The following is a 21,889-nucleotide window of genomic DNA, read 5'->3' as shown; positions in this document are numbered from 1 at the left end:
AGGGTGACTGCTCTGCTTTTCTCTTGTTGCCCTGGCATAATTATTAATAGCACTCCTTTCACTTTCAAGAGTACTCTGGTTTGGATGATAAAGTCACATGGACACTCTGCTGTGGTGCCCAGTATAGTAGGCACTAGTTACATGTGGCTACCGAGTGCCTGAAATGTGCCTGCTCCAAACTGAGATGTGCTGTCATTGTCAAACATACACTGAATATGGAAGACTTAGTGTGCAAATATACACATTCTCAAATAGTTTCAAATATCATTAAATCTCAAAATATTTTGAAATCCCAGGTTAATAAGTAAAATGAATTACTGAAATTTCATTTACCTGTTACTCTTTCCATTTTCTTTTTTAAATTAATTTTTATTATTTATTTGTTTCTTTTTAATTCTTTTTTTACTTTTTCCATTTTCAATGTCACTCCTAGAACATTTCAAATTACATGTGACTCAAATTTGTGGCTTGCATTATATTTCTTTTGAACAGTGCTGTTCTTGACATACGTTTTCATAGTCTTTTGTTTCCAGTGAAGTTGCAATTCATATGTATCATATAAATACATATGTGTGTATATACATATATACACACACACATATATATATATATATATAAAATTTGAACTCAAACAAATTTCAAAACGCTCTTTGTAAAAATATTATCACCATGGTTGCATACATATAATTTATACTATGCTACCTTTATAAAAAAGTACTTCAAGATTGTTTACCATTTAAAATGTACCAAATAGGACAATAAAAATTTAAAAAACTGAATCATAAAGCTATTAGAAAGAGGGGAAAATTGAAAGAATTACAGTAATTATGAATTAAATATAACCCTGACCTTCCTGGAAATCAAAAGGGAAAGTTAAAAAAAAAAAGTTATTTTGGGATGCATGCACAGTCTTTTGAACAAAGTAACTTCTGTCTTAGTATCGAATGACATAAATTTATCACATAGATCATAGATCCTTTCATAGTAGCAAGACTACATAATAGGCAATACCACTTTTTATGAGTGTTAGAAGATACAAAGATAATGTTCGGAGGAATGGTGGTATATGGTTATAACAGTATGACTTGATTCAGATAGGTTCATTTCTGACAATCAAATTCTTTTGGTAGATGAAGAAGAGAGAGACATGTAGATAAATGGGGAGGTGACTCATCTCTCCCTTGCATATATAAAGACTGTCAGTCAAGTTCAAGAAGGTAAGGAAATATCCACCGAGGAAGAATAAGACAACAGGTAGGAGGTAAATGTCTGTGTTTTGGGATATGGAATTATTGACATGCACTTTGTATACCAGGCTTGCCAATGGCAGCACTGACATCTGCTATGAAACATTCCAGAACCTGATTTACATTTGGCCAGATGGAAGGCTGTCGTTCTTTCCGTTGAGGGGGTTATATGTAGAAGGAGCCCACAGTACAGTCAAGTGTGTTCTGCAAAACAAAAGGGACTTTGAAACTAATTAAACGTTTGGGCAAATGTTCAGTTAAGACCTTCAAGTTCTGAGAGTAAATCACAGGAGAGATCATTTTGATGTGAAATATTTATCATTTAAATATGTTAACAATTACTCATTATTTCCATAAAAGGGCCTTAGTGTGGTTGGTCCTCCAGAGTAAGGCATCCGCCCTAAGTCTGTTTACCCTCTAAAATTACATGTTCATCTGAGGGAAAAACTTTAGTATCTTTCTCAGGAGAGGATTCATGGATTTCTTCTAATTCCCGAATGGCTCTCTAATCGGCAACATATTTAGAATTACTTCTGGAGAGTAATAATAGATTTTGAGCTAAATCTGCACTCTAATCTAAAAAAAAAAAAAAAAAAGAAAGAAAGAAAGAAAGAAATCCCCAAATAACAGACTGCATTGATAAACAGGATGGAGAAAATTTTTTAACCTATCATTAATTATAAACAGTATCATTTTAACTGTTGTGTGAATAATACTGAGCTTATCCTGCTAAATATTTTATCTAGGTGAGTATCAAATTAATAGAAATCAACGGGGCAGAGAGAAAGAGTAAGGGGTGATAAAGAGGGGTGGAATTGTGTCATTAGGATTTGAAACTTTGTGGCCGAATGAAGAAAAAAGAAGTCATTTCATTTAGGATGATTTCCCTAACCTCGAGAGAATATTTAAGATACACAACCTCCAGTTATCTCCATTCGCTCCTCCGATAAAGACCAAGGTCCTAACATGCCCCAGCAGCCCGTGCTCTGTCTCCTATATGCCTGTCCATTTGCCTCCATCTTTCATCTTATACCCCTGCCCTTCTATACCCAGACTGCCCATGGGCCTTCTTTCAGATCCTTGATGGTTATTGTTCCCTCCCACTACCTTTCTCCTGTCTGAGGCCTCTTGCCCTGCTGTTCTCTTACTTAATTTTGACTCATCCTAAAAGCCTTAACTCAAATGCACCTGCCTCAAGGAAGCTGCCCTTGGTTGTTCTAAGTCAGGGTTTCCATGTTCAACATTTTCCCAGAACTCTGTACCTGTGTTTAAAGCATTTGTCTCATTAGTATTTTTACATCGATTTATTTAATCTTTTACTTAACGTTTTTCTCTCCTACTCTAGGTAAATGCTATGAGGGCAGGATCAATGAATGCTCAATCTAATGCTCACAAAACTGAAGTCACTGCTGCCCTAGTGGGTCCTGAAGGTAGAACCATGGCCCCAGCACGACTGGAAGGCAGGGTGTCAAGCCAAAGAGGATTATTCTCAAGCCTTCAAATCCAGTGGGTTTTGCCTTGGTAGGTTTTGGACTTGCTAAGGACCCATCACCCCTTCCTTCTTCCCTAGTTTTCCTCCTTTTAGAATGGGAATATCTATCCTCTGCCTGTCCCACCATCATGTTTTGGAAGTACCTGTTACATGGTTTCACAGGTTTACAACAGAAGAATTCTGTCTCAGGACAAATCATACCTTGAGTCTCACCCACATCTGATTCAAATGATACTTACATGGAATTTTGGCCATTAAAGATGATGCTGGAATGAGTTCTGACTTTTGGGGTTCCCGGCATATGAGAAGGCCATGCATGGGGGGCAGTATCAGAATGCTATGGATTGAGTTATGTCCCCCAAAATTTATACGTGAAAGCCCGAACCCACAATGTGACTGTCAGTCAAGTTCAAGAAGGTAGGGGAATATCCACCGAGGAAGAATAAGACAACAGGTAGGAGGTAAATGTCTGTGTTTTGGGATATGGAATTATTGACATGCACGTTGTACACCAGGCTTGCCAATGGCAGCACTGACATCTGCTATGAAACATTCCAGAACCTGATTTACATTTGGCCAGATGGAAGGCTGTCTGGTGATAGTACTTTTAGGAAGCAGCTTATGAAGTAGTGAGTGTGGTGTCCTTATCTGATAGGATTGGTGGCCTTATGAGGACAAGAAGAAAATTTTGTCTCTCTCCCTCTGTACACATGCACCAAGGAAAGGCAATGTGAGGCCACAGTGAGAAGGCAGCTGTCTGCAAGACAGGAAGAGAGCTCTCACCAGAAGGTGAGCCCTGCCAGACCTTGATCTTGGAACCTCCCAGACTCGACAACTGTGAGAAAATCAATTTTTGTTGTTCAAGCCACCCAGTCTGTGGTATTTGCTATGGCAGCCCAATCCAGCTAATGCACGTAGTATCATTCCTGAACACCTATCTATTTTATGAATGACTGCATTTTGTAGATGTTCTTATTAATTTCTACATCTGAATCTCAGGAAACAGGTTAAGGTACAGGTTATCAGATTTCTGTTGCAAGACATAATGTAGGTAGAGTATTCCACAGATTCACAGACAAAAAAAGTCATGGATTCTATTATTTAATAGCAAAATATTTCTAAATATAGAAATTTCCTTGATGTGTATATTTACCTAATAAACTAAATGCTTTTCTGTACAACATTCTTTATCCAAAAATATATCCCCTGGGTTTATTTACTTCCTAGTAAAGCTGTAGGTCTAATATTTGAAGAATTATAAAGTCCTTCAATTGTTTTTCTCTTCAAAATAGCTTTGAGTTTCCCATCGCTTTATGGGTTCAATACCACCTCCAAATCAATCAACCCTGTCAACATTCTATCTCCAGTCTCCCATTATTTAAACTGTTCTTTCCAACGTATGCAGATTAACCCCCATTTATTGCTTTTTATATTAAACCCAGCCATCTGTCTATCATTAAGGTTCACGCTGGAAACCTTTTCATCTATCTATCCTCTCATCAATTTCCCACTTCCCATAAAAGGTGTGGAGCACATAGGAACTATGAGCAAAAAGCTCAGGTGATTTACATTATTATATAGCTCTTGTCTTCTTGCAGACATACTCTTTCAATCTCTTTCTCAGGGCCTCTTGTGCCACTTATGTGTTGTTTGTCCCTCCAGAACCACTGTTCACCCTTCTTCTGTGATCCAGGGAGATGACATTTGTATACTATATCCCCTTGTCTTCTGCCTTCTGATTTTTAGTCCATGGGAAGACTGGAGGCATGGACGAGAGCAAAGCAGGGTGTTTATTTTTCTGGCTCCATTCTTGTGTTGGCACTTGAGCTGGCTCTTAAGGCTATCTTGACAAATGGCATCTGACTCTCCTGGGTTTCCGTAACATCTCTCTCCCTGATCTTTTCCGTTTTAAGAATAGTAACAGCCTTGACGATGGGTTACTATAACTGTCTCTTGTGGTTCCTCTATTCTCCAAGCATATTTATAAAATATTTTGGTAAAGAAATCTTCAAGCTATGCTCATTGGAGTGGACTGTCAGTTTTAAACAGTTTCCTCATATATCTGATTTTACAGTATATCAGTTGCTGTGTGTGTGAGAATCCCACTTTTTCAACATATGGCTGGGTTTTCCTCTGAGCTCATGAGCTGTCATAAGAAAGACCTTCAAATTATTGGCTATTTCTTATAGGGTACATGTGATTCCAAAACTGCCTCACCATTTTGCAAACTGAGAAAAATCAATTAGCTATGGGTAACAAAATACTTTGGGGTTTTTTTAGTTTGTTTAGTTGGGTTATTTTTGTTGTTGTTTTCAGGATGCAGGCATCCATGTATCACCTATTTAAAACAATTTTCTTTGTTTATATTTGGATCTTTACTATGTTAAACTAAAATCTCGTAAAGGGAGATTTTATTATTAAATAATTTGCTATTCTTCTAGAAACTGCCAAGGAATTCTGATTGCTCGCACTCCAAATATGAGGAAAGATTCTTACCTTACAAATTTTCAACTGGCTTTCAATTGCCGCTGGCTCTGGGGTGGTGGTGGGTTGGGTTTTCAACCAGTTTTCAGCAGTAGTTGTCATCTGCTCCAATTGTTGTAGCTGATTATAGAAAGCGATGATGTTGTTCTGATACTCCAGCCAGTTAAGTCTCTCACTTAGCAATTGGCAGAACTCGGCCCACCGGCTGTTCAGTTGTTCTGAGGCTTGTTTGATGCTGTCAGCATTAACACCCTCTAGAAAGAAAGATTTTGAAAATATATCCGTTGAAGCCACAGACTGAAAAGCATTATCTAAAAACCAACGTGTCTCAAGTTTAAAAATATTCATCATCTGAGTCATTTCAAATAAATCCTTTATTTACTGATAAAGAAGAAAAAGCAACAAGATGATTTCTGATTACCGATTGCAAATTATTACAGTTGCAGCTTATAAAAATATGTGTAATGAAATAATAACTAAGAACACATAAGATGTAGAAGATTAGAACATATTTAAATAAAAACAAAAATGGTCAAAGCTCTGATGGGGGGAGTGGAAGATTGATCATGGACAAATGACATTTTGGATGTTCCCAAATAAATGTTAAATAGCACGTGTATTATTAAAATGTACCTCCAAAACCTAACTCAGATTTTCATTTTTTTTAAATGGCGTGGAAATTAGTTGAAATGTCATTGTTTGTAATTTTTAAAGGTAAAAGCTATCAAAAATCAGTAGTCTCTGTTTCTGCTACAGAAAGCCAGAAATGGACAGATTGTCTATGGATCCAAAGAAGTGAAACAAGCACTAGGAAAACCAATCTTTCTAATATATAAAAAGGTTTTCATGTTATTTACATATCATTTACAAATGTGGAAGTTGATCAGCCAGTTGTAAAGACATCTATAGCACCACTAAAGCAGAAAAAGATCTATCAATGGCAAAATGGAAACATAAGTACATCATTATCACCTTCAGCCTTCTGGAGAACCTATGCGTTCAGCAATACCCTACCTTTTAATATATACTATCTTATTTCTATTTTGCCATGTGATATACGATTAATGGCAATCCAAGCATATACTATCCTATACATAGCATGAAAGCAACAACACGCAATGCTATGCGTTAAAATATTCACTCTCTCAAGTTAGTTCACAAAGTTTAGATGTTCTCACACACATACATACAGAGGGTGCCAAAAAACGTGTACACATTTTAAGAAAGGGAAACTGCATTAAAATTGTAATACTCAATATACACCAATAACAAAAGATGAACACAACTCACGTGTGACTTCTGCAATTACAAGAGGTGCTCAAAGTGGTTACCATCAGTTTCCATACTCTTCTGATTACAGTGAACTACTGCTTGAGCAACACTGACCAAAGTGTCTGCTTGTATATATTTTTTGGCACTCCCAGTATATATTAGTTTATATAGTAACTTCCTTAGTAAATTACATTGCATTAAAATATTAAATATGGTATGTATTTCAAAATATAGCAATGTAGCACTGATAACTTTCTTATATTTTTGAAATGCTGAATATTTGAATGTTTCTTATCCCAAAATATATCCACAGGCATCTCAAAGGGATCATAACCTCACTATTAGATTCTTCCTCTAGATGAAAATACCTAAGCAGTAAAGTGATTTAGTGAAGACCAAGTTGTCTAGGAGAACCTACTGTTACGAATATTCATTCATTTTTCTATACTTTTTGGTAATATGATTTAGTTAATAGGAAGTTACTGAAGTCTGAAGACCATCTCTAAGAAACATAAGGCTTGTGGTTTTGCTAACTCACACATGCTCTACATTCTTTTCAAAGACTAAAAAATATGAATTTGAATTCAACAACTGTATTATTTTACCCTCTCTTACTTTCCTCTGCTCTGATATTCTAATTTTCACTTTGTTGTAATTATGTTATGCTGCCAAATCATATCTCTCAATTCATTTGCAACACAGCTCTCGTTTCAAAGTTTAACAGTACCCCAGATGACACTGGAGAAAAGAAACTGCAAATATTACTGGCAACCAGCTTTTCCTCCTTCTTTGGCTGATATATTTAAAAAGAAATAATTGAAAAAATGAAGTGTAAAAAGATAACATATGCATGTCTCCATATATACAGTTATAAGAGGCAGCACGTGGTTTACAGGATCTAAATATTCTCCTAACAACACCCTAATAGTTAAGGAAGCAATTGATCCTACTGAGAAATCTGGAGGTATTGTGGGATATAGCGTTTACAATCATTTGTTTTTCATCAATGACCAAGAACTGTGCTGAAATGTTTTGGGGTGCTACCAAGTAATTAACTGTAGTTGTAAAAAGATAGTGTCTGTTATAAGGTCTAAGAGAAGAACCAAAACTCCAGTCATACAGGCACTAAGTTTGAGGAAAAATATTACAATAAAATGCTAATGTGATTGTTGGGAAATGAAATAATTTAAAAATACAAAGGAGAGAAATTCTAAATTATGTTAGATGATGACTCGAAAATGTACCATGGATCTAAATGATCCCAAGGTTAGGAGAAATATTTTTAGCATACGTTAAACTTGAATAAGCACTTAGAAAAAGGACGTCCATGGTATTTCAAGTCCAACATGGGCAGATCAGAGATGCTAAAGTAAATTAAAGGGACTGATGAACTGCTGCTAGATTGAGTCTTATTTAACATTTATCTAAATGATATGGGAATACAGAAAGCAATATATCACTGTACTTGAAAGAGGTCAACCATACGAAGACCCCTAAGCATTTGGAAAAATAAAATTGTAATTTAATTTTCAACATGAATAATATATGTTAATTTAATCAGCAGAATATAAATCAAACTATAACGAAGTACCAACAGGTTCTATGGTATCTATTAAAATCCAGGGATAGCTTTTAATGATTCCTTGTTGATTATTATCCAAACTATTAGCTTAATATGTTGTGCCAAAAAAATGTCCAGATACTAAACATCACTGTAAAAGAAATTAAAATAAATGAAAAGTGAATTTTGTACAAATTCTCTATGAAATCCACAATACTCTCTATTTATTAGCATATTGATTTTCCTAATTGAATAAAGGCAATTAAAATACAGTAATAGATAAAAGAATGATCTCCGTATTAGGATAAATGGTGAAGGCAGGTAGGCAGGTCTAGAAATTCACAGAAAGAGCTCTGGTACTAGGTAGATCTGAATTCAAATTTAACATCCTTTACTAGATGGGTGAATTGGAGTCAGTTATTTTATCTCATTGGGTCTTATTTTTCTCATCCATGAAATGATCGTAAAATAGAAATGAACTCATAGGATACCTATGAGGGCTCCGAATTAATATATGTGAAGTAGTTACACAATGTCTCAAATATACCAGGAAACCAATAAATAATAGTCAATGTTAATATAAAGAAATGAAAAAGAACATGTAGGAAACAAGAAAAGACACCAGATCTTTCAAATGTTGAAATTAGGGGGAAAAGGGTCATTTCATGACAGGAAGAAGGTCATTTATGAAAAACTAATGATTAATATTTTTAAAGTTAGTGCTAATTTTATATGATATGGCACTAACATGGGATACAAAAAGTGTACGTATAATTTTTTTTTAAATTATATGAACCAGTGATGAATTCATAGGTGTTTACTAGGAAATCTTGAAATAATTGGCATTACATCTATAATCATTTAAAATTAAAGTTATAAAAGACACCCATGCCAAAAATTAGAAACAGAAATTTCTAATTGTCACTGGCAAAGATATGTTGACTCCAGACAATCAGACATCTTATTATGAAGGATTTGTATGTGTAAATATTGCATTAATTCATATGTGGATATGCTTCCTGCTCAAATAGAGTATAACCTGTCCTAAATTATAAACTCCTCTAAGAAAAATGGCTTCACTGACAGTATCTGATAGAATTCTCAGCTTAGAGTAGGTACAGAATATACACACTGTACTTGCAAACTCACCCAACACAAAATAGCTTATTTCATACAAATACAAACATTAGGGGAGCAATAGCCACAGACACAAAAAGCCAAACACAAACACACACACACACACACAGTCTCTCTTGCTTCAAGTTGGCTTTAAAATACTTGGGCAAGGGATCAAAAGCACTGTCACATGTCACATTCTTAATGTATATCTCTTAAATTAAAATTATACATGCCATTACTTCAGCATCATGAATTAAATAGCCATCTATTATCTAGTACCACTGGTGATATTATGAGAATGTTCCTTAAAATTTTTGTAGAACAAAAATGGGTACTAAGTGTTTCCCAAGCAAATACTCACATGTGAATAATTTTACTATTCTATAATTGTTTTATGTGTATTTCATAGAATTGCATGCTCCTTAACTCAACTGAAAATTTTAAGTTCTATGACAGCTTGTAAGTGTAAATATCTGCATAGTTTTAAGTATCAATTATTTAAGCATCTGTCTTACTAAATTTTTGTTAGCTACTTAAGAATACAAACAGTAACTCACCAAGCATTATGAACAATACTTATGGAAACCATTTTGTAGCAGCACATTAAAATCTCAGGGATAATGGATCATAATCCATTCACATCTCATATTCTAAACAACCTCTGAAATAGTCTATGAATAAATATATTGCACCCAGAGGAAATGGATCATTACTTGAAGTGCATCCATTAATTTTACTACTTGTGTACAGTGCATAACAGACTGTTAGAATAATTTTAATTGTGTACCACCTTCCATGCAAGTTACTTCAGAACTGCCACTTAAAGCAAAGTATTCCTCACCAAAAATATTCATCATTAGCCATGAAACCAGAGTAGAATAATGCAAAACCTGTATTTTCAAAGCTCTAGAATTAGAAGGATATTTGAAATGAAAACTTATAGTTGAGAATAAAGTCTCCAATTTTGTTGCATATTAAGTGAGGGTCATTACAAATTCATTTGACATTCAATTTAACAGTCTAAAATATAGTAGAAATTATTCAGAGTCCATGAAAATAAGGTTTGAGTATTATAGACTCAATCCTAGAGGTTTCTATGACCACACTAACTTTTATATAACAGCTACGCTACGTTTTTTAAAATAATACCTTTTAAAAATTAATACCTTTTAAAAATAAATACAAGATACCCGTAGCAAATATAATCCATATATTTACTAATATAACTCTTTTATATATATATATAAAATTATAGTTGGCATTCATTATTGTTCAGCTTCAGGTGTACAGTGCAGTGATCAGGCATCTACATCTTCCCTGAGGTGGTCTCCCAAATGGGACCTGAATCCATCAGATACCCTACAAAATCTTTACAACATTATTGATTACGTTCCCGAAATTATTTTTCAAAAACCCTGAGGACATTATGCCTATTTACAAACGTCATTGAATTATAAGAGAAAAAAGTCAGATTCCAACTTATATTTGTTTTTGTGACTAATTTTCTACAACAGTGACTACTATAAACTCCTCCTTTCACACACACACACACACACACAAACACACATACACACACACACAGAGTCTCTTCCTTTGCAGATTAGAATTAAATGGGGAAAATGTGTCTGTCAATTAACATTTATTGAGTGTGACTCTGTGTAGACCACTATCCCATGTGTCCCATGGAGAAACAGGAGACATAAATCAAATTGCCCAGAACTGACGAAAGAGTGAGAGAAGAAGAAATGGGTGCAACTGTGGAAAGCTACTCATTCACAATGGAGGGGCTGGATGACTGCAAATAGTACTATTTCCATGCCCCATTGATACACAGACCAATTGCAGAATCTCTTCCCATTAAAATATATAATTGCCACACAAAATCCTTTGCAATAATGTGAAGCGAAGATAATAATGAGTGCTTGGATATGAGCTGAGCCAAACTGACTATAATCCATGCCCTTGACCATCTGACGAAATTTTATGGCCCAAACTCAAATGACATCATTCACGTGAAGTACTTAATGAGCTACAAACCAAAATACTAAAAATACAGTTAAGTAGTTAATGTAGATAAGAGGGGCTCTCATCTGTGTGTTATCAGTCCGTGCTATTTAATTACCATCCTTAGCAAACTTACTATTAGGTATCACCTTAAACACTATAATCTAACATGGACAGGATGATAGTTTTGAAATGTTCTTTTAGTCTAATATACTAATAATTACTACTTTTATTTAAACATTTCCTTAATGTGATTGTCTTCAGGATTTTAATTAACACATGGAAAACTACAATTATAAATTGAAAGTGAAGCACAATTTAATATAGAAACCTCACTAACCCTATTAGGTAATTATGTTACAGTATCTCCTCTGGAAATTGTAATGAAACCTTTTTACGGCTTAAAAGAGGGGGAATTGAGCTATGCTTATACATGTTTTCAAATTACTATTTTGATATAATTATTTTTGGTAATTTCAATATTAATAAAGGAAAACAATTCATCTAAACCAGGTTTTTTGTTATATCTGACTGACAGGAGAATATATGTAAATGCAAAAACATTATTTTACTAAAAGAATTAAGAATAACTCTAATCTTAAACAGATAAAAACACAGTAAGCATATGTTTAAGCATAAAAATGTTCTGGATTGTCCTGAAATCCCATAATCCCATGCATACACTAAAATGCTTTTACTTTGAAGCAAGCAGATCAGTTAAAAACTATCCAAAGTAAAATTTTAGGAAATCTGGATTCATTAATTAATAATCAATAGTACTGATATAGTAACAAGATTCTTTACCATATTTAGTTGCTAAAGTTTTCTAAAATTTAATTACTTTATACTATTTTGGGCTTAAATAAAGAAATATAAAAATAGACCTTAAAGAGTTTTACCTGTATCCTTTTTAAAAAATAAAATAAACAGAAAATTGGAAATTTCCCTTCTCGGTGTAACACAGCTACAGGAACCATAATAAGATCACTAGGTACCCAATCTAGTCTCCCACTTACTCTGATTAAAGTTCTAGGAAGTGAACAATTTCTTGAGAATAAAAAGAGGTTCTCTCTACCATCCAACATTCTATCAAACTGCTCCCCATACTTATCCAATCAATTGATGTTGAGTTAGGAACAGCAAATTAATGTTAGTTAAAAACATAGTTAAGAAATAGGTAAATCAGTTAAAAATTACAACTCAATTCTATTTACAAACACCAGAAATATGTTTTTCAGTTAACACTTTCTCTGTTAGTAGCATTGCAGACCATCTTTATTAGCTCTCAAAATCATGAGGATCACTTAACGCTGTTCTAAAAGAACCTGGATATCCATAAGAAAAATGTTCATGTATAGGTTTAAAGTATGCAAATATTTTATGCAACCTCCTTTTTTTGGTTTAAGAAAATATTCCAAATAAATTAATAAGAATCTCTTACTGAATCTGTGCATATTCTTCAAATATAAATCATTCCTCTGGAAAATTCACAGTTAAATTCAGAATAGAGTGAATATTAAAATTCACATTATATTGAATATTAATTGTATTTTCATATTCTGCATATAATTCTCTGCATTTGATAAGTGCAACAAAATGAAAATTATCTTAAAATTGACTATAACTTTTATGTGACTCTGCAAAACTGAATATGTGTTACAAGAAATCGTGCTTTCAGGACATACACTGATTTTTAACAAAAGTGCAACATCAAATGAAAATCACTTCTGTTTCCATCATGGTAATCTCTGCACTTTTAACACTCTTAAGACCCCTCCCAACTACCTCTTTCTCCACACCTTAAATTCTCTCAAGAAACTGCCTTGGCTATTCATGGTCTTTTGTGATTCCACACAATTCTCTTGACTTTTGTTCTATTTCTTTTAAAAACTGCCACTGGGATTTTGATGGGGAATGCACTTTCTGACTTAAATTTATACTACAAAACAACAATAATCAAAACAGCATGGTATTGGCAGAAAAGCAGACACACAGACCAATGGAATAGAATTGAGAACACAGAAATAAACCCACGTAAATATGGACAGATAATTTTTGGCAAAGGAGTGAAAAACATACAATGGAGAAAAGACAGCCTCTTCAAAAAATGGTGCTGGGAAAATTGGAAAGCCATAGACAACAGAATGAAACTAGAGTGCTATCTGTCACCATATACCAAAATTAACTCAAAATTGATCAAAGACCTAAACATAAGACATGAAACAATAAGGTGCATAGGAGAAAGCATAGGTACTAAACTTATAAACTGTGGGTTCAGAGGGGATTTTATGAATTTGACCTCAAAAGCAAGGGAAGTAAAAGTAAAAATAAATGAATGGGATTATATCAAACCAAAAAGCTTCTGTGCACCAAAAGAATACATCGACAAAACACAGAGGCAACCAGCTGAATGGGAGAAGATATTTCCAAACAACACCTCTAATAAGGGGCTGATATCCAAAATATATTAAAAAACTTGTACAACTCAACAACAAATAAATAAACAATCCAATTAAGAAGAAAAATGGGCAGAGGACCTGAACCGACACTCTTGCTAAGATGATATATATACGGTCAATAGATATATGAAAAAATGCTCAAATTCACTATTAGGGAAATGCAAATCAAAACCACAGTGAGCTATCACCTCACACCTGTTAGAATGACTATCATCAACAAGACAAATAATAAGTGTTGGAGAGGCTGTGGAGAAAAAGGAACCCTCATACACTGTTGGTGGGAATGCAGACTGGTGCAGCCACTATGGAAAACAGTATAGCGAGGTTCCTCAAAAAAAATCAGAAAAGAATTACCATATGACCAGCAATCCCTCTGCTGAGTATCTACCCAAAAAGTCTGAAAACACTGATCTGTAAAGATATATGTGCTTCAATGTTCACTGCAGCATTATTCACAGTGGCCAAGACATAGAAACCACCAAAGTATCCTTCGATAGATGACTGGATAAAGAAGATGTGGTACATATACACAATGGAATACTACTCAGCCATAAGAAAAGATGAAATATTGCCATTGGCAACAACATGGATGGATCTTGAAATAATCATGCTAACCAAAATAAGTCAGACAGAAAAAGTTGAGAACCATATGACTGCACTCATATATGGCATATAAAACTGAAAGCAACAAACGAATAAGACAAACAAACAAAAACTCATAGACACAGATAACAGTTTATTGGTTACCAGAGGATAAACGGTGGTGGGGGTGGCAGAAGAGGGTAAAGGGGGTCAAATATATGGTTACAGAAGGAGAATTGACACTGGGTGGTGGACACACAATGCAATATATAGATGATGTATTATAGAATTGTACACTTGAAACCCATATAATTTTACTAACCAATGTTACCCCAATATATTTAATAAAAAATACTTATATAAAAGAAAAAGAAATTGCCTTTGGGACTAACACATTTTGTTTTCTGTATTTCTTAAGTGGTGCTAAAAATTCATTCTTTTACTAGGTATTCTGAAATGGCCAAAAGTGATTTGGAAATATGTCTGAGGTACCATTTGGGGTCAAAACTGATGTAAAATATAAGTGCTGAGGAATTTTGTTTCTTTTGCATGTCTCAGAATTTCATTCTGAAAGAAAATTTAAAAGAAGAGTTCAAAAACTATTGCAGATATTTTAGAAAAGTGCTCTAATCTCATGGTAAGTTATTTTAAGTAGAAAATTCAGTTTTCTATGTATGTACGTATACTTATAAAACAGTTCGTAAAATTCTTTGTTTAAAATGCAATAGCAATAGCTGTACTCAGGCTTTTCTTCATACATATTTTTACACTATGAATATGTTAAATGTTATCACAGTAAAACATAAAGAAAATGGATATGTATTTGTATTAGTTGCATAATATTATAACATTGTACAAGAATTATTTGCCTTTATCTTAATTTGAGAACAAGATGTGTAGTTAGAAGGAACAGGCGTTTATATGAGATCTTAAACAAAGTATCAGGAGTCAGCTCTCATTTTCCTTTCTATAAATAAAAGGACAAGAATATATGTGTTCTATATGGTTATAAGTTTTATTACAACTCCAGGCCAAATTTCGGAAAGAAAATTCTGGGCTTGTAAATTAAGAGCTATACTGAGCTAACTATTGGGAAACCTGGTTTAGAGAAACCTCAGTTTGCCTTTCAGCTTCCTGAGCCACACCAGTAAACTCTAGTTTCTGGCTCTATGCTAGTGGAGCTATCGCAGATTAGGGTTAGGGTTCCCTCTGAAATATATCTGGAGAGGTACTCCAGGCACTTATTGTGTGCCTGGTTTTACTCACAATTTGCACAAATAATCACATAAACTATTATGCACCTTGTTCTATGAAGGACCACAAAAAATAACAGGACAAAAAGAAGTTAGAATCATTGAGTCTTCTTTTTAGTAATTATGTACATTGTTTGATTGAATGGAGCAGCAGAGCTGTGCTCTAGTTAGCCTTAATTGGAGCCTAAACACGTATCAGTTAGACTGTATCTTCACTGGCATAATTAAGAAGCTTTAAATTTGATCAATATAGCCAACCAATGAAGAATGCCTCAAATCAAACACCTCATACTGCTCTTTGCTTTTCACACAAGTTCACATTTTCCTTGAGGAGCATTATTATTTTCTAATCAAAATTACCAACATAATTATCTCAATTTCTGCCTTAATTTTGCTTTGCTAAATAGAATGTAACCAGATAATTAATATTTATTATGGACTTAGTATACATCCTGATTTTTCTTCATTCAGTCAGAGCAATGAGAGCAATAATCTAGAAAATGATACTATCACTAATCATATGATTGTTTTTATCCCGTATGCAGTTTCAACTATCAAAAAAAAAAAAAAAAACATTCCCTTATTCCACATTTTAACTGCCTTTTTAGTAATTCAGCATAAGCTACTATCAGATGATTTGAGGTAAGGTATGCTTGATGTGATTATAAAATGAGACAATTTTAAAGTATAAATTTTACATCAGCTTATAAAAATGAAAAAGTGATATGTAGGTCCTAGGGAGAAATTATGTAACAGCTACAAGAAAAAAATTTAGATCATATAATTTTATTTAACATGAATATGCTGTTGTCAAACTCATCAGTTAAACCACCCAGCAAAATGCATCTAAACAACAACCTTTCAGTATTTTGCATCGACTATATATCCATTCACTTCTAACCCAATTCTCAGCTGTCATATTTGCTTGTTTTGTTTCTAATCAAATACAGCCTTGGGGCTAATTAGAAGAAGAAAATAAATTGATTTCCTAAGGAGATCACTGAACTTTTTAATGCCAACATGGCAATTAAGGCAAACAATAACTTGTACATAGAATTCAAGCCCCAGAATGTAGGCAAGTTCGGGAAAAAGCTGACATGCACTACAAAAACATTAGTTACGTTTGGTGATAACAATTTTGTAAACATATCCTTTGAAAAAATGAAAAAAGAATCTTGTCTGGAAACAGCGTTATCCCTTATTTTCATAAATTACTTATATCTGGAAAGGAACTCAATAGTAGAACAATGACAATTTGAAATAAGTTTGTTCACAATTGATGTCAATAACATGTTTTGTTCAGACAGCTTTTGAGGCCCTAAGTGTTAACAAAGATTAATTTGAACTCACTCTTAAAAAGAAAAAATAAAGGGCGGCCAGATGGCTCAGTTGGTTAGAGCGCGAACTCTGAACAACAGGGTTGCCGGTTCGACTCCCCCATGGACCAGGAAGCTGCGCCCTCCATACTAGATTGAAGACAACAAGCTGCTGCTGAGCTTCCAGAGGGGCGGCCGGATGGCTCATTTGGTTAGAGCATGAGCTCTCAACAACAAGGTTGCCGTATGGGATGGTGGGCTGTGCCCCCTGCAACTGAAAACGGCGACTGGACTTGGAACTGAGCTGCTCCCTCCACCACTAGATTGAAGGACAACGACTTGGAACTGATGGGCCCTGGAGAAACACACTGTTCACCAATAATCCCCAAAAAAGAAAGAAAAAACTTAAAAAAGAAATTTTCGCTAGCTTTGTTCTTTCACCTCACCCAAAACAAAGTTAAAAAATAAAAGTTCCCTATAGGAGACATTCTTTTAAATGAGTGAAAAAAATGAAAAGCAACATACAAAATGTCACATATATTATTAGCAAACAGGTATACTAATGAAACATTCCCCATAATTTTAGTCTGTTTGGAAAAATGTATTGCAAGAATTATTTAAAATCAGATTATAATCACATTACATACAGTATATATGATTGCTTACATTTGGAATTATTTCTGCAAATCTTGTTTTCTTAAATTGTTTGGACAAATGCTAGCAGGATTTGCATTAAAATTAATTTCACCACCACAGATTGGTGAAATATTCTACCACATCCCATTTTCTTCTATTGGACTCAAAGCTGAATTTCCTCTAATAATTTGCTTCGCATTAAGAAAGAACAATAAAAAGCTTACAAACCCACTTTCATTGAAATTTGCATTCAGGAAGTGCTTGTCTGATATAATTCAGCTGATAAATATGAACCTATGTGTTTATCAAATCCCTAAGAAGATTATCTAAATCAAGTCCGTGTAATTACCATTCACCATCTGCTCCACCAGGGCCTGAGCTGATCGGCTGGCATCTTGTAGTTTTCTGAACTTCTCAGCTTTTTCTCGCTCTATGGCCTGCAGCATGACAGCAAAGGTATGTATTTTAATACAAGGATCATGAAGCTACACAGTAATTATAACTTCTACTTGCCCTTTCAAGCCTTAAGATATTTCACTCTGTCACCTCATCATGAGAATCTAAAGATTTGCTCTCAACTTTCTCAAAAATAAAAGCATCAAAATGTCAATGAAAACACAATCCATTTTCATACAAAATTGCTACTATTATTAATAAGATTTCTACTATTAACTTTTTTTACATAACAGTTTCGGGTGCACTGTAATGAAATACTGCAAAAAAAAAAAAGGAGGAAAAAAAGAACCAGCAAAGGCAAATTATAACTAACAATGAAAGGATAAAGTATCCGATTATTAAAATGGAATTTATCTTTTAAATATATATCTCTATAACAAAAGTATATATTCTAAAACAAAAATCAAATAGAAAATCCAGTAAGTATATACAACAGGAAAAAGTATACTGGCATGACTAATTTAGAAAAATAGAAAAAAACACAGTTATCTAAATACAATATGGTGGGTTAATTTTTCTCTCTAAAATGTTAACAGGCTCCCATTTCAAGGTAAAATGGATTTAGTTTCAAAATTTTTTCTGAATTCTTTTGTTCATTTCTCCCCACCAGAGTTAACTTTTGCACAATAAAACACAATTATTTAAATTAACAAAAACCAGCATTTGATACTGTTGAGTTTAGCTAATGTCTTTACAGAGATCTAAATTTTAAACCATGATTCAGCACTATATTCCTATAGTCACAAAAAGATGTGGCTGTAACGATATATATGTCCTAAAACAGAACTACCCACAGAAAAAGAAAGCTCTACTACATTTAATATTTAGTAAGAGCAATGGTTCCATGGTTAAATAATCCAAAGATTTCACTTGCATTTGTAGAAGGAAGCTATTCTACATCAGACTAGTTTTCAAAACGTTATTTAGATCAACAGGCATTTAAACAACTACCGTGTTTCCCCAAAAATAAGACCTAGCCGGACTATCAGCTCTAATGCGTCTTTTGGAGCAAAAATTAATATAAGACCCAGTATTATATTATATTATATTGTATTGTATTGTATTGTATTGTATTATATTATATTAATTATATTATAGTATATTAATTATATTATATTATATTATATTATATTATATTATATTATATTATATTATATTATATTATATAGACCCAGTCTTATATTAAAATAAGACCAGGTCTTATATTAATTTTTGCTCCAAAAGGAAACATGGTATTCCATGGTGTAATACTAGAGTACGGTAGGGATGACATATAATAGCTACACGCAGACTCTGCAGAGAGTTTTTCAGTAGAACTTTCTGAAATAATGGAAATACTCTGTATCTGCACTGGCTAATACTGTAGCCACAAGCCCGATGTGGGTACCAAGCACACGAAACATGGCAAGTGTGATTAAGGAAATCAATTTTTAATTTAATTTCTTTAAATTTAAAAATCCTTGTGTGTTAAGTGCCAACTGGAATTGTACAGTGCCAATCTAGTGCCCTCCTTTTGAAAGCAAATAAAGACAGACAGAGTCATCAATATAGACAGACAGGTAGGTAGATAGATAAATACATAGATAACATGGACACATCAGGAAGACTTCCAGAGAAATAAGTAATCATTTAGATTAGACTATTTCCCAAGCACAACAAATGATGGGAACATTCATAAAATAATCCACATATTTTTAAATATTTCAAAAGATTCTCCAATTTGAAGAATTACCATAAATGAATAAGGTTTTTAAAAGTTTCATGAACTAGGATTATTGGATTCAAGGATTATTGGATAAAAGAGCTGATAGACAGTAGACTATATTCAATCAGGGGAAAATATAATATACAATATACAAACTAAATTTAGCAGAATAAATGAAGAGTAAAATAAAACACTATAAAATGATAATCATTTTTAAAGTACTTATAACTTAGCTGGAAAATATACATTTTACATTATATTGTCAAAGGCAGCAATTGAAAACTGAGGTTCATCTCATCAGTAGGGAAACTCCAAAGGTAATGGACTCATTTTAGTATCTTGTATTCTACTTGAATACACAATGTAATATATAGATGATGTATTACAGAATTGTACACTTGAAACCTTTGTAATTTTACTAACCACTGTCATCCCAATAAATTTAGTTAAAAATTAAAAAAAAAGGAAATTTTCAAAGCACACATATTGTGGTGTTTGGGGATTATAGGTACCCAGGATCCCATACCAATTAGCAGGTGAAACTTCTGGATTATCTTGAAAGTCATCTTCACACCGATATTATTGATCTGTAAACACAAGCATGCTGAGAACCATGGAAGGTTCTAATCTGATAGTTGAACTAACAAGTCCGTGAAAATAAAGTAGTCCACGAAAATAAAGTAGCCACAACATCTTATTTAAGAACCTAGGAAAAACTCCCAAATTCACATTATCTCAACTCTCAACTTCTATTTTCCAAATTCTCTGTCCTTATCAGCTTATTAGCGCATGTGTTTTCCAATACGTTAACTTTATTCTCCATTAAAAGTTAAATTCTATGTGGAAAGAACTCTAGGCACTTTAGAAAAAAAATAAGCATATTCTAACTAAACATACAATATTCACAACTATCAAGAGCTACAGCAGGATTTGGAGTGTCCCAAATTTGAACTACATCAATCAATCAATCAATGAGACAGAGAAAAAAAAAATATACTACAACAAAACAACAATAAGAACAATGACAAAAACTGCTGTTCTTTCAGTTAGTTTGAGACTTAACCTTTCCTATCAAAGTGGTTTCTATTTTATCCATGTTGAGTGTTTTTTTTTAACAGGAAATTACATAAAGAGTAGAATCGGCACACCACATTGTCTTCATAAATGATGAAAATAAATTATCAGTGGGCCTCTAAATGTCATGATCATCTCTTTATTCTACTTATTTAATGTAATAATCCATCGGTGCTACTAACAGAGAGACAAACTTATCATTGACTATATTCAGGGTAATATTTGAGGTTAAATGACTTGTTTGGTTAACCACATCATTCCAGTAATTCTAATATAAATAATAACAATAACAACCACCACCACAGCAAAACAATCTATGAAGTAGGTACTATTTCTCTTCCAATTTGACAGATTACGAACCATGATAAAAATGGAGTTCCCCTATACTGTCTACCAAATGACAATTTATGTACATAATTTCATATATACGTCATAATAATACTGTCGGATAGAGGGAATCAGCATTATGTTAGCCTATTTTATACAATAGAAAACTGAGCATCAATAAGAGTGAGTCATATATCCAAGGCCATAGAAGTAGAAAGTTTCAAATGCAATATTAGAACCCTGATCATCCATTTATAAGTTCAGCTCTCTTTCAGACATAATCCACTCTGCTGTTTCTCGGGGTATTTCAATGGAAATTAATCAAGACAGATTTGGACATACTTGACTACAGTTCACAGCAGTGACCTGAGAGTTTGAACGTAGTCAGGAATAATATTCAAAATATTTAACCATTAATGCATCATGGCCACCAAACCAGAAGGAATGCCTAGTCATTTAGAATGGACACTGACAATCTATAGGCTAATTGGCAACTCTGTATACAGCTCAATTACTGTCCCCATTGCCAGATGTATATTGTATGCAAACTGAGTAACTGGTGCATCAATAAACAGGCTCAAGAAAGAAGCAGTTAATGGCCTCGTCCATGCAGTTGCCAGTGTTCAGATGGTAGCTGAGTTCTGTTAAGTAACATCACTTTAAAGAGAGTGAAGAGTCCAGAAAACATTTCACTTCAGACACAGCTAGATGGTTGATTTAAAATGAGAAAATGTAGGGTATCAAGGAGACAGTAAGTAAAGCAGGTAATGAAAAGAAAAGTTTTGGAGTCACGCTGTTCACAGTGGGTTTGGATTGTCTCCACTTCTTACCACCTGTTTGACATTTACAAAGTGATTCAACCTTTTTTTGAGTTTCAATATATCCTATGTAAAATAACAATA

General features: G+C 33.6%; 1 protein-coding gene across 1 annotated transcript in view; it reads right to left on the bottom strand.

Moving 5' to 3' along the window:
* Positions 1-21,889, bottom strand: part of DMD (dystrophin) — a 2,022,175-nt gene that overhangs the window by 1,339,569 nt on the left and 660,717 nt on the right. The window contains exons 19-20 of the mRNA XM_081043053.1: positions 17,775-17,862; positions 5,236-5,477 (exon numbers count right to left, since the gene is read on the bottom strand). Of these exons, the coding sequence (XP_080899179.1) occupies positions 5,236-5,477; positions 17,775-17,862 (330 nt within the window). The remainder of the gene's footprint in view (positions 1-5,235; positions 5,478-17,774; positions 17,863-21,889) is intronic.

The sequence above is a fragment of the Rhinolophus hipposideros genome (genome assembly GCF_964194185.1).
Source record: "Rhinolophus hipposideros genome assembly, chromosome: X".
Classification (NCBI taxonomy): domain Eukaryota; kingdom Metazoa; phylum Chordata; class Mammalia; order Chiroptera; family Rhinolophidae; genus Rhinolophus; species Rhinolophus hipposideros.
The sequence above is the reverse complement of the archived record's forward strand: the minus strand, read 5'-3'. Positions and strand labels throughout refer to the sequence as shown.